This window comes from Octopus sinensis, unplaced genomic scaffold (assembly GCF_006345805.1).
Source record: "Octopus sinensis unplaced genomic scaffold, ASM634580v1 Contig19108, whole genome shotgun sequence".
Classification (NCBI taxonomy): domain Eukaryota; kingdom Metazoa; phylum Mollusca; class Cephalopoda; order Octopoda; family Octopodidae; genus Octopus; species Octopus sinensis.
Window position 1 is genome coordinate 42,648 of NW_021836178.1, and position 12,187 is coordinate 54,834.

At 38.6% G+C, this 12,187-nt stretch overlaps 2 protein-coding genes across 2 annotated transcripts; one reads left to right on the forward strand and one right to left on the reverse strand.

The window, feature by feature from the left end:
- Positions 1-2,545: 2,545 nt before the first annotated feature.
- LOC115231991 (neurogenic locus notch homolog protein 2-like) lies at positions 2,546-6,282 on the forward strand. The gene is made up of 3 exons (XM_029801863.1): positions 2,546-2,576; positions 4,650-5,321; positions 5,516-6,282. Exons 1-3 carry the CDS (start codon positions 2,546-2,548, stop codon positions 6,280-6,282), a joined length of 1,470 nt encoding a protein of 489 aa, XP_029657723.1.
- Positions 6,283-8,520: 2,238 nt separating this feature from the next.
- On the reverse strand, positions 8,521-10,170 carry LOC115231994. The gene has a single exon (XM_029801864.1). It carries the CDS (start codon positions 10,168-10,170, stop codon positions 8,521-8,523), a length of 1,650 nt encoding a protein of 549 aa, XP_029657724.1.
- Between the last annotated feature and the right edge of the window lie 2,017 nt (positions 10,171-12,187).

Genomic DNA, 12,187 nt, shown 5'->3' on the forward strand with positions numbered 1-12,187 from the left:
CCAAGAAAAATCTTATTGCATCTCTTTGTGAAAAACTTTCTGTCATTGATCCTCATCCTTCATTTTACATTCTCAAGAACTATCTTTTGATCCCAAAAATTGTTTATATCCTGAGGAGCTCACCTTGTTTTTATGCAACCCAAATGCTGGAATCTTATGATTCCTTGGTTCGGAGGTCTGCGGAGAAAATTCTCAATGTGCATTTCGACGATATTGCCTGGTGTCAGGCTAAACTTCCTGTGAGTCACGGGGGTCTGGGCCTCCGTTCTAGTATGGATTTGGATTTGTACGTCAAGAGCTTCACAAGAAATGGCATCCCATTGAGCTTGGATACACGGGTCACTGGGTCTTTTGTTGTACAATGAATCCCACAGGTCCAAAGCGGCCACGTGATCAACTGACATTTTTCGTTCAGGTAGGTTTCTGAGAACAATGTCAGTGAGGACACGGGATGATGCCGTTGACGAAAGGAAAGCAGGAAGCGCGATAGACACGGGAGAACGGAGTCCAATCCCACCGCGGCTTACAGGCAGGGTGGATTGAATCCAACCCAGAGGGTCGAAACGTACGTAGCATAGCGACTCTGCTCAGGACTTCAGAATATTTTCAATAACGGAAAGGAGATTTTGTTCGTGAAAACACGGAGAGCTTCTTAATGTATATAGGAGCTTCGGAGTTGAAAAGTAATTACGGAGAAGAAAGAACCCGACATGAGCGTCGATGAGAGAGAGTCTTTGAATAATGCATGACAGAACAGCTGCCTTGTCAATAAGAGTTTGAGACAAAGCCTCGCGACCAATTGGGGAGCCAAGGATGAGGAGGTTTTTTTATCGGTGATCCGCACGCCTTTTAAAATATCTTCCAGAACGGCCATAGTTTCGACAAAAATTCCGTGTGGGATATTGAGATTTATAACTTCGGATTTGGCAGAGTTTATCTCAAGACCAATAGATGAAAGGGCAGGGATAATTACGCGAAGGTCCTCTAGGACAGAGCATGGTGGTCCACATATTGTGGCGTCATCAAGATACCAGATGTTTATAGGGGAAAGGACAGAGTGGGCGATGGAATTGACGCAGATTGCAAACAACAGAGGACCAAGAGGATCTCCCTGTTGTACACCGGTCGAAGATACGATAACGGAATCACCGAACAAGAGGAGACTTGGTTGAGAGTAAGATAGATGGACCAGACGATAAGCCGAGGGGGCAAGAGCATAGCAGGACTCCAACAGGAAATCTCTTCTGACTGAATTAAATGCGTTGGAGATGTCCAGTTTAACCAAAATAAATTCTTCTGGAGTCTCCATTAGTTCCCTTACAGCATGGGCGGCCGACTCACAACCTCCGCTGATTCCAACTCCTAATTGCGCGGGCAAAAATTTTTGGGCCAGCTCGGGGACTACTGCGTGGCAGACAAGCTTTCCGGCCAATCTGCGAAAAATATTGCCGACGGCGATCGGTCTAACACCATTATCTTTCTTCCCCAGGGCGGTGAGATTAGCAGAAAAAAAAATCGTCCGTGCAAAGTCAGGTAAATCACCCCCGATAAGGCGGTTGCATAGATCCGTAATAGAAGACAATAGTTGGCGACCAGCCTCAGCAGTTAGGGGAGAAATCAGATCTTTAATGTGTCCTGGTTTTAAACCATCGATGCCCCCACTGCTGCTTGGGGAGAAACTTTTGAGTGCCTTCACAACTTGTTTCGCAGAAACTAGTAGTTGTGGAAATGCAATCGAATCAATAGCAGGTGGTGTGCGGTAATTAACGGGATGCGGAGGGTGTTTAGACCTCAGATTAGACAAAACCGATGGAGAGGGAGATAACAGTCGGTTCGAAGAGGCAACAAGTCTGACCGCTCCACGGACATCACCATCCATTAATTTACTAATTACCCTGCGGCGAAAGTAGTTGTCAGGGGAAGTTTCACTGTCCACGGGAGAAGGGGCATCACTTTTGTGAGAGTCAGAACGGGAGGAGTCTGAGCGAAGAGAGTCAAACTCTGAATCACTTATATTTGAAAATTGAGTTATATTCAACAAAAGAACTCGTCTAAAATTGCGTTTTTCAAAAAATGAAATGGAACTGAAGCTATAATTTATTGAAGTAAAATTTATTATAGGCTGAGTGTAGACGCACTGCTGACCATATCCCGCGGCACACACCTCTAAATGACCTTATCAGAAGGGCTTTGGAAGTTGCCGGTATATCCCCTCCATACCTGAACCCACGGAAATCCATCGGGGAAATGTGAAGAGACCAGACAGGATCAATGTGTTTCCCTTCAACAGAAGAAAACCACTCACCTGGGACGTAACGTGTGTGGACTCGTTCTCGCCTCAGAACCTGCTGATGCCCTCATCCATTCCAGGATCAATTGTCCCAACTGCTGAATGCAAAAAGATGCGGAAGTACTTTTCGCTCGCGGAGAAGTACCATTTTTTTCCTTTCGCACTTGAGACTTCCGGTTCCATGGGAGGAAAGGCAATCAGGTTCGTTTAGAAGATCTAGATGTGTACATTCACAGGCGACGCCAGCGAATCAAGATGGTTTTATGCGCGAAAATCCATTGTGAAAGTACGGTCTAACTCTTTCTCGACCGTGTCAGCCTCTCGCTTGGCAAGATACGCACGTTTATTAACTTAATGTTGCATCTTAATTTTTTTCCCGAAGAAAGTTGGAATTAAAAAAAATATTATACAAAATTTTTTTTAATAGGACGACTTACAATCATGCTTAAGTCTCCAATTACAAGGTCAGAACAGAAAGTCGACTTTTCCTGATTTTTATAATCATTCACTTGGCGAATAATACAGTCGTGATTTCCTATTTAAATACGAAATCGGAACGAGGTACAGTATCGTATCAAGAATGAACTGTTTAGAGACGAGAATGATGTCAAATCAACAAATATTTGAAACAGAGAACATGTTCCGTCGCAGCAGCTCTAGAGGTCTTGATGTGCTAAGACAAGGCCGCGAGGAAAAATAATACTGGTTTTCTTGAAAAGATCTTCGAAATTTGTAAAATGATAATATCCGGCCCATTTGCGAGAAAAATTATCTTTTCCTTATGCATGGCGGCAATAAAGACAACGCTGAATGCACAACAACCTGAACAGAAAACATTCTAACATCTTTATGATATACAGGCATGGAGACAAGCTATTCTGCCAACTTCTTTCAGAGGATAGGTCCGGCCACTTAAGTTAACTAAGTAAATGTAGCATATTTCCTCTCGGTTTTCTACTGCAGAGAGATTGACGCTGTTTTTTCTCAATAAAATAAACATGGGATATCCTTTAGTAAGGCTTGGAAAAAATTGGGAATACATATTCAATCTAATACAAAACACCAATCGAAATGGAAATTACGAATTTACATCAAAAAAATTAAATAAGTCTATAGATAAAAGCCAACTGGCCTGATTAAGAATAAGTAACTAGCCACTGAGTAAAGAAATTGAACTATTCATTAAACATAGTGAATTACAATAATGCAATAAAATATGAGCTACAAATAGAATTCGGAAATTTAAAAGCCGACAATTTTGACATTTTTTGGCCAGACTTTAGTGACACTAACAGAATTTGACGCCCACAGACAGACCCTGGAGAATTAGTGGCGTTTGATATTGATTCGATTTGAAAGATAACAAAATAAAATTTGTGGGAAATGTCTAACAGACAAGTAATATCTAATAATATGTTTGCGGGTATATTTTTTTGAGGGAAATTGAAATTTTTCATAACAAGTAAAATTAATAAACTATTTATTCATAATTGATTAAGACTATCTAAAAACATGAGATAAAATTCCCATTAATTAGCATTTCTTCGATTTCTGACAACATCCTATCATCAAGAAAAAGCCATGAAAAATTTATATTTTTTAAAATTATATTTTAAGAGGAATATAATCCACTTGATACCAGAAGCGTGTAATAAGTATCGCAAAAATACGTTATTTAATGAAATTGGCGGCTGATATATTGTGATGGGAATTTTTCTATTTTGTTTATTTCAAAATATTCTGTCAATCATCAGAAGAGATTATTGTTTTTCCAATCTGAGTTGTGAAAATGGCGGGACATGTATACAAACACAAGAAGGATTTTCCTACTGCAGGTCATTATGGGAATAAACATTAACATGAATAATAGGAATCTTATATTTATTGCTAAAATAATCAAGTAGTATATAGATTATCCACTTGTCAACTTATTGTCACATTTTAGGTGCTTGAATGGCTATTATGGGAGTACTTGTGAATTATCGAATCCCTGCAGACCAGAGTTCTGTGGAAATGGCACATGTCTATCCACAGGAGGAGGTCACTACCACTGCATCTGCAACACAGGTACATTAAGATTAATAAGGCGATAATGGACTGGTTCATTATGAGAATGCTTAATTAACTGCTTTGATGTGACGTGAATTTTCTTTAGTTTTCTCACACTAATGTGCCATTAAACTACATCCTTGGTGATTCTATCGTTTCTAGGCTTTTATGGGACTGACTGTCAATTTGATGAGAAACACAAGTCATGTGCAGATTTGGAATGCTACCACGGCGACTGTATACTCTCAGAAAAAGCCACATGCAAATGCCATGATGGATATATCGGTATGACCTGAAATATCATTTTTAGGAACTAACTGTAAATATCACCAAAAATGCTTTTCTGGCGAAATATGCAAAAATGGAGGATTTTGCATTGACAATACAAACCTGTGCCTGTGTCCCCCAGGCTTTACAGGTCCTCAATGTCAAAATGACATCAACGAATGTTCTCACGTGGTACCACGCTGCAAGAATAATGGGATTTGCCATAATACTCACGGAGGCTTTACCTGTGAATGTCAAAATGGATTCCATGGAACATTATGTGAAATTCCAAAATCATTGTGCCACGAAAACTACTGTCTTTTCAATGGGTTATGTACAGAACAAGATCAAGTTCCGGTTTGTCACTGCCAGCCAGGCCGAATTGGGCATCGCTGCCAAAATATAGACACATGTTCGGAATCAAAGAGCCATTGCCCTATAAATACAATCTGCTCTTTAAATTTGAGTGAAAATAAGGTCGAGTGTCTTCCATTGGTTAAAAATCAACTCGAAGGAAACCAACTAGTCCCAACCACGACGGTCCCTTGCCTTGACTGTAAAAACGGAATCTGTTTGAACGGAAAATGTCTTTGCAACTCGAATTATTACGGCAAGAGCTGTGAATACAGTCAGGACCTGTCCAAAACTCGTTGTGAGAATGGAGGGGTATTCCTGACTACAAGAAATAGATGTCTATGCCCTATAGGATTTGTAGGTTTGTTTATTTTGGGAAAAATTTATTTAAGGCATAAAATGCGAGAAAAGACTTGATTTTTGCGTTACAAAAAAGTGTTCCATCGACGGAGCTAAATGTGTGGTTGTTCGAGGGAGAGAAATGTGTATTTGTCAGAACAACAGTCTTCAAAATACATGTGGAAATACGGGTAGCCATGTCTTGTTATAAATCAGCACAAATCAACAAATCTGATCGGATTTGTATGAAAGGCTATAAAGGAGAGGATTGCTCAGTACAAATCGACAACTGCAGCCCCAATCCTTGTCAAAATAACGGAACATGCATAAATCATGTCAATTCCTTTACTTGTCAATGTCTCTCTCAGTATACTGGTCTTCACTGCGAACAAATAGAACAAAAATACTCAAAAAGTTCATTTCCCATAGGATTCAGAGGAGAAAACTACAAAAAATCCATTTTGGGGAAATGTCTGGTCAACCCCTGCGAGAACGGGGGAGTGTGTATTTCCCAAAATTTGTCACATTTTGGAAATTTGGCCATAAAAAACAAATTCCACTGTTTTTGTGTTCCCGGAACACGTGGAATATTATGTGAACAATTCGCTTTTGATCTGTGTCTGTCCAATCCTTGCAAAAACGAAGGAACTTGTGTCCAAATATCACCTACAAAAACCGTCTGCAAATGTCGACCCTTTTTCTTTGGACGATACTGCGAGGCCTCCACAGTCGACTGTCGATTTGCTGACTGTTTCATGCCATGGACAGAAAAATGTGTTTTTACATCAAATTCAAAAAAAACTACGTGTATTTGTCATGAAGGATATTCTGGAAATCAGTGTTCTTTCCGTAACCAAGATTGTCCGACGGGGAGTTGTGATTTTTGTCCTCTTCACTGTCAAAATAGGGGGAAATGTCGGACAAATTTCGATGGACATTCGTTTTGTGACTGCCCCCAAAATTATTATGGAGAATTGTATTAATGCTAATTATTATGTTAAAGTTGTGAAATATCAGTAAAAAATCAATGCAAGGAAGGCTTCTGTTCAAACAACGCAATTTGTTTGGAAGGAAAGTCTTCCGTGATCTGTGTCTGTCAGCCTGGGTTTTTTGGTCCCACGTGCTCAATCGTTGGTAAAAAAATTCCACAAAATCAAATTATTCCTCAAAAAAGTGCAGACTACTGTGCTAATGCTGTACTGATAATGTGACCAATGGCTAGATTTGTGATAAAAAATGTGACTCTGGCTGTTTACTCAAGCTGTCGATATACACTCAGGAAGACTGCCAAGTTGCACCAATTTTAGATAAGCTGGAATGTACGCAGACCAAACACTGCTTGTCTGTACTGTCGGACGGCCACTGTGATCAAGACTGTAATACGAAGGAATATTTTTACGACGGTCTTGACTGCAGTCTGGTGACTTAGTATTTCAAAATAAGACAGAGTGATAAGACCCAATGTCTAAACCTTCCCGAATGTATAAACGACTATGGAAATGGGATCTGCAACACAAATTGTGCTACTCACCAATGTTCCTTCGACGGCTTTGATTGTCTCAGTACATCTTATACCGGAACCTTTACAATTGTGCTTGTGATTCCTCCAGGGAATTTAAACAATCAAATAGGTTTGTAAATACGGAAATCTTAGTAATCAAGTTATTTAAAAACGTGGAGCATAGTCACAGGGACTGTTCTCAGTCTTAGAGATGAACCCCAACCACAAGAAATAAAAATGGACAATTACAGTCTAACTGGGTGGTATAATTAATAAACAAATCAAATAGAACCAAATTGAATGTTGATGTGAAATTGGCTCCATCAAACAAAACATTTGAAAATGCAGAACAAGTTGCTGGCTTTTTCTCTTTGATGGGGAAAAGAGGCTTATCTACAGGAAGAAAACAAAGGAACGAATTCTCAGTTATCTATCAAGCATATGAAGGTAATATGTCCTCATGCTCAATTTTATAGCTAAAGAAGAGAAGAACAATAAAAAAATCAAGATATTACTTCCTCTCATTATATGTTTTGTTGCAATGATTACGGTTATACTGAAAACACGTGTCATTCAGTCAAAAATTGTTATGCCTGGTCCTGCAAAAAAAGGCAATCAGGAAAAACACGTGATCCCCAAAAGACGGTTGAAGATTTTATATAAAGGTGATTTTGAACGTAAAAAAATATTTATAGAAACTCCACCAAAAAATATCATTTCAAAAAGAAAGATTTATTTATCTGGAATACGCTGGGACTGTGCCCTTTCTGAGGACCTCCGAGAATCAATCCACGACGTCCTCACCAGGACCGGCGACAGAGGAACTGAGACACTTCTCGAGTCGGCCTGTCGTCACAACATGAAAAAACAAGTCAAAGTGTTCCTTTCAGCATTTTCCCCAAAATTGTCAGATTGTGACGAAAATGGGCAAAATGTAGTACATTTGGCTGCCATTGCCAATGCCTATGAGACTCTACAAGTATTTAAGACCCTCCAATACATATTAGTTATTACTTGATCACGACAGGAGTATGATTGATGTCAAAACATACGACGGATCTACTGCAATGATGCTTGCCACAAGATTTCAAGCCACAGAATCTGCAGTTTTGCTAATAGAACGGAAATGTTTGGTGAATCTTACAAATAAAAATGGTTTAAATTATTTTTATACATATTTAGGCGACACTGCTGTCCACATGGCTGCCAGATTGAACAATGTTCGTATTTTACAAGTCATTTACAGCACTGGAACTCATTTTTTGTATTCTCTCGACAAATATGTAATAAGTTAATATTCAACCTTTGATAGAAAAACAGTCCTTTGCATTGCGCTGCCCAGGAAGGAGCATTTGAGTCGTGTAAATATCTCATCTCTGTCGGACTGGACTTTGAGTCGGTAAATGGATTAAATAAGAGTTCTTTTGACATTGCAACCGAAATGGGACACGCAGAAATTTGCCAATATTTCAATTCGTTCAAAAGAGTTTACCAAACGTGCAGTCAATATGACCAACGAGGGAAGAAAAGGAAACTTTCCGTCGGAGAGGCGAAATTCCATATTAATGACCTGTTTTATGATAAAGTCAAAACTTAACTAAAATGACGATAAATTTAGTTTATTCAACTTTTTGTGTTTTTAGACCTCTAATTACTAAAAATCAGTTTCAATGATTAACAGATACTAATCGTAAAAATCCATGTTAAAGTAATTAATTAATTAGCTTAATCTTCTCTTTTTGGGCCCATAATCCAGTGACCGTATGGGTGTGTTCTCGTCGAAGCACACTCCACATTCTAAGGCTGCCCTTGGTTGACATTCCGTTTCAGCTTTCTCCTCACTAGGTATCGATATACCATGCCTCTCTTCAGCCTGCATGCTCTCCAATGTCTTCCTCAGAACCACTGTCTGAATATATGCTCTCACTCTTTCTTCCAGCTTGAGGACATCAAGATGACCCTTGAAAAATCTTGAGACAATTCCATCCCAGGTCATTACAACAGGGATTACTTTCACTTTTGCGCGATGAATTGCTTCAAGTTCATTTGCCAATAAGTCATATTTGTGGAACTTCTCAACTTCGACCTGCTTTAGGCAATTTTGCGAAGTAACCCCAACTTCGATAAGGGTGATTGTATTCCTCACTTTATCATGGACAAATATATCAGGTTTGTTATTCGCCACAGCTGTATCCGTACTAATCGTAGTATCCACACGAATCTCCACAAATTCATTGCTAACAACAGATTGAACTGAGTGTGTCTTTAGTCTCTTAGTTTTCCTTATTCCATATTGACGACAGAGATGTAAGTGAATACATCTGACTACTTCGTTATGCCGTCTGAGATATGAGCTATTCAGCATTCTCCCGCACCTAGTTGCAAGGTGATCAACTGTTTTTCTTGCCGAGTTACAATGCGTGCACTTATTTTCTCCATTATCAAAAAACATGTTGCGGTCCTGAAGTAGACACAGTCTCCCTTCAGTCATGGGGGAATGATTTCCATTAACCAACCATCCAGAAGATTCACAAACATTTACTTCCGTGTCTTTCAGACATTGAAATAAGATAGAGTGCATCTGCTTCTTTTCAATTTCTTTAAGCAGATATTCATGCTGTATTTCCATCAATGTCGACATTGTCAAATCCTTTGCAATCTCAATGTTGTACTTTCTGGAAATGAATTCTACGATAGTGGCCATGTGGGTTTTCTTTGAATTAATGACCCGTAGAATTCCTTCTCTTCTCAGGCAGTAATTTGCCTTATGTTCTAAGTCATTATAAAATTGGAGGAGCATCCGTTCAGCTTTATTACTGACAGACTCCAGGCTTCTTCCAAATTTATTTCTTGGTAGATACAATCTTTCTTTGTTTGCGTGTTGGAAATGTATACGTCTGTCCATAAGAATTCGGCGAATATTTTTATCAATCTGCTCAAATTCTCCAGGCTCCACATCAATCAATCCAATGTAATAGTTATAAAGTGAGAGTGCATATTCATTTATCCCTTTAAACAGGTTAACTGAGTTTAAATCAGTTTTTGTCAAATTTTCAATACGAGTAGATGCTTCTTTATAGATTTTATTCATAATTTCTTCTTTAAGGACATTACTGTTCTTATCCTCAAGGACTCCCAAATATTGATATCCATCCAATCCATCAAGGAACCAGGCTTTGCCAGACAATAACTTCACATTTGTTGCGGATTTTTCAAAATTTCTCTCCAGCCCAGCTGCATCAAAAAACAAATCCACTTCTTTTATCATCATAACTATAGAATCACTATGGTGAGAGAACAGTTTTATATCATCAATAAAGAGGAGGTGATTAGTTGCATAAGTGGGTTCCCCATTTCCTGGAGTCCCCATCGTTATTTTCGGAAACTTTCCATTCAGCAATCGACTTAGAGGGTCCATTAACAAAGCAAAGATCTGCGGTGAAAGAGAATCTCCCTGTAGAATTCCTCGCTTTATTTTAATTTCTCCCAGAGTATTATTGTTTAAATTAAGCCTTATCTTCCATTTTGTGATAAGATTATTAATAAATCTAATAATCCAGAAGGGTGACCAGAATTTTGCAATACTTGGCCCAAAAATTCATGATCGACCGAATCAAAGGCTTTTTTAACATCAATCCACGTAGAACATAAATTGTTTCCATTTTTTTGATTTAAACATTGATTGACAATAGCTTGTTCTTTTGCCCCTTGACACATTCTCCTTGTTCCCAGCTGATTTTCAGTTATTAAATCATATGAATCAACATATTCTGACAATTTCCTGTTCACACATTTTGTCAATAATTTATATAGATTCGGCATGCTCGTGATCGGCCTTAAATCCTTTGGGGAATTACATACATCCACTTTTGGAATGAGATAGGTCACCCCAGTGTAAAACCACTCCTCAGGTGAATATTCATCATTAATAATCTTTTGAATTTCGGCACAAAGGTGTTCATGGATTGAAGTAAAGTTTTTGATAAAAAAGTTGTACACTCCATCACAACCAGACGCTTTCCAATTTGGAAGCATCTTGATAGTATCAATAATTGCCTCTTCCGTAAAATTAGCATAAGAATTCTCAGATCCAGTTACTCTTTTGCTAACCAGAAAATTCTTCTCCCTTCGCTCAACCTTATCCCAAATACTAGTCCAAAAAGAAAGGCACTCATCTTCGTCGAAATTAATCATCCCCTTCTTGTTATCTCCACTAATATTTCTATAGAATCGCCTTCTATTAAGTTCGAAACACCAATTTGCCTTTCTAAATCCTTTTCTCGATTCATAAATTCTCAACTTTTTCTCAATAATCTTGATTTGGTCACAAAAAACGGAAATAACTCTTTCGAATTCTCCCTTCTTTGACTTCTTAAACCCATAAGCACATAAGGTATTGCGTGTATCTTCGTCAAACTGATTCTTCCCTTTCATTTGACTAGCCATTCGAATTTGCTCAAGTTGCTCTTTAAGTTTGGTAAGTTTGCCTTTCATGTTGTCTTCCCAATTACTTTTAATACTATCCCTCTTGGTAAGGTTCTCATAAGTGCACTGTCCTGCATATATGATGTCCGTGATAACATTAATATCCACAATAGGCAATGTACTCCCTTATTGCTGCATTAATACCATTTAAAATTTCCATTTTAAGCAACTGCCTTGGAATTTTCCTCGTAGGGATACGAACGTTCCTTCCCATTGTAATTACTTTCCCAATTTGGCAACGAAACTCCTCAAAGCATTTTTAAAATTTGCTACTTCAGCCTTCTGTACCTCCTCTCCCGGAAGGCCACAGAGTGATTCACTCGACTTGGTAGACAGCAAGCGCTTAAAATTAGCAATTGACTTCGATGTCCAGAATTTTGAGTTAAACACGTTTGTAATCAGAGGCCAACCACCACGAGGCATCCTCTTGAATCTGGATTTTGTAGCCTCAACGACTTCCACTGCCCATTGTTTCTTATCCACAGCGTGAACAGTGTCAACAATACACTGAACAGAGAGAAGGTGTTCTTTAGGATCAGTTTTAAAAACTTCTTGTGCCTTGGACATGTCATCGACCACATTCTCCACGCTCCGTTTGTTTTTTCTTTTAGTAACTTTCGTAGATAAGTCAATTGAAACATGTTTTATTCTTTTCTTACAAGAAACCACCATGTCTACAACAACGTTTCAATGATTATAAAAAGGAAGAATAATTAATAAAAGAATTATCAATTTATCATCGAAATTAGTTCAATTTGCCACAAGAAAGACAAACCTAAAGTTCAATAAACCTCGTATAACATGAGCAATTAAAGAATGGCACTCAGTCCATATGTGGCCATCTTAATGTAGCCCTCCCGAATTGCATAACTGCTGATGTCATTGTTCATCACTGTTACGTA

What these genes read in the sequence shown, in the direction of transcription:
- LOC115231991 (XM_029801863.1), top strand. Translation starts at nt 2,546, where the DNA reads ATGGTTTTATGCGCGAAAATCCATTGTGAAA. An exon ending in CGCGAAAATCCATTGTGAAA is followed by an intron (nt 2,577 to 4,649) that starts GTACGGTCTAAC and finishes TATCATTTTTAG; the next exon opens with GAACTAACTGTAAATATCAC. An exon ending in ATGCCCTATAGGATTTGTAG is followed by an intron (nt 5,322 to 5,515) that starts GTTTGTTTATTT and finishes GTTATAAATCAG; the next exon opens with CACAAATCAACAAATCTGAT.
- LOC115231994 (XM_029801864.1), bottom strand. Translation starts at nt 10,170, where the DNA reads ATGGGGACTCCAGGAAATGGGGAACCCACTTATGCAACTAATCACCTC.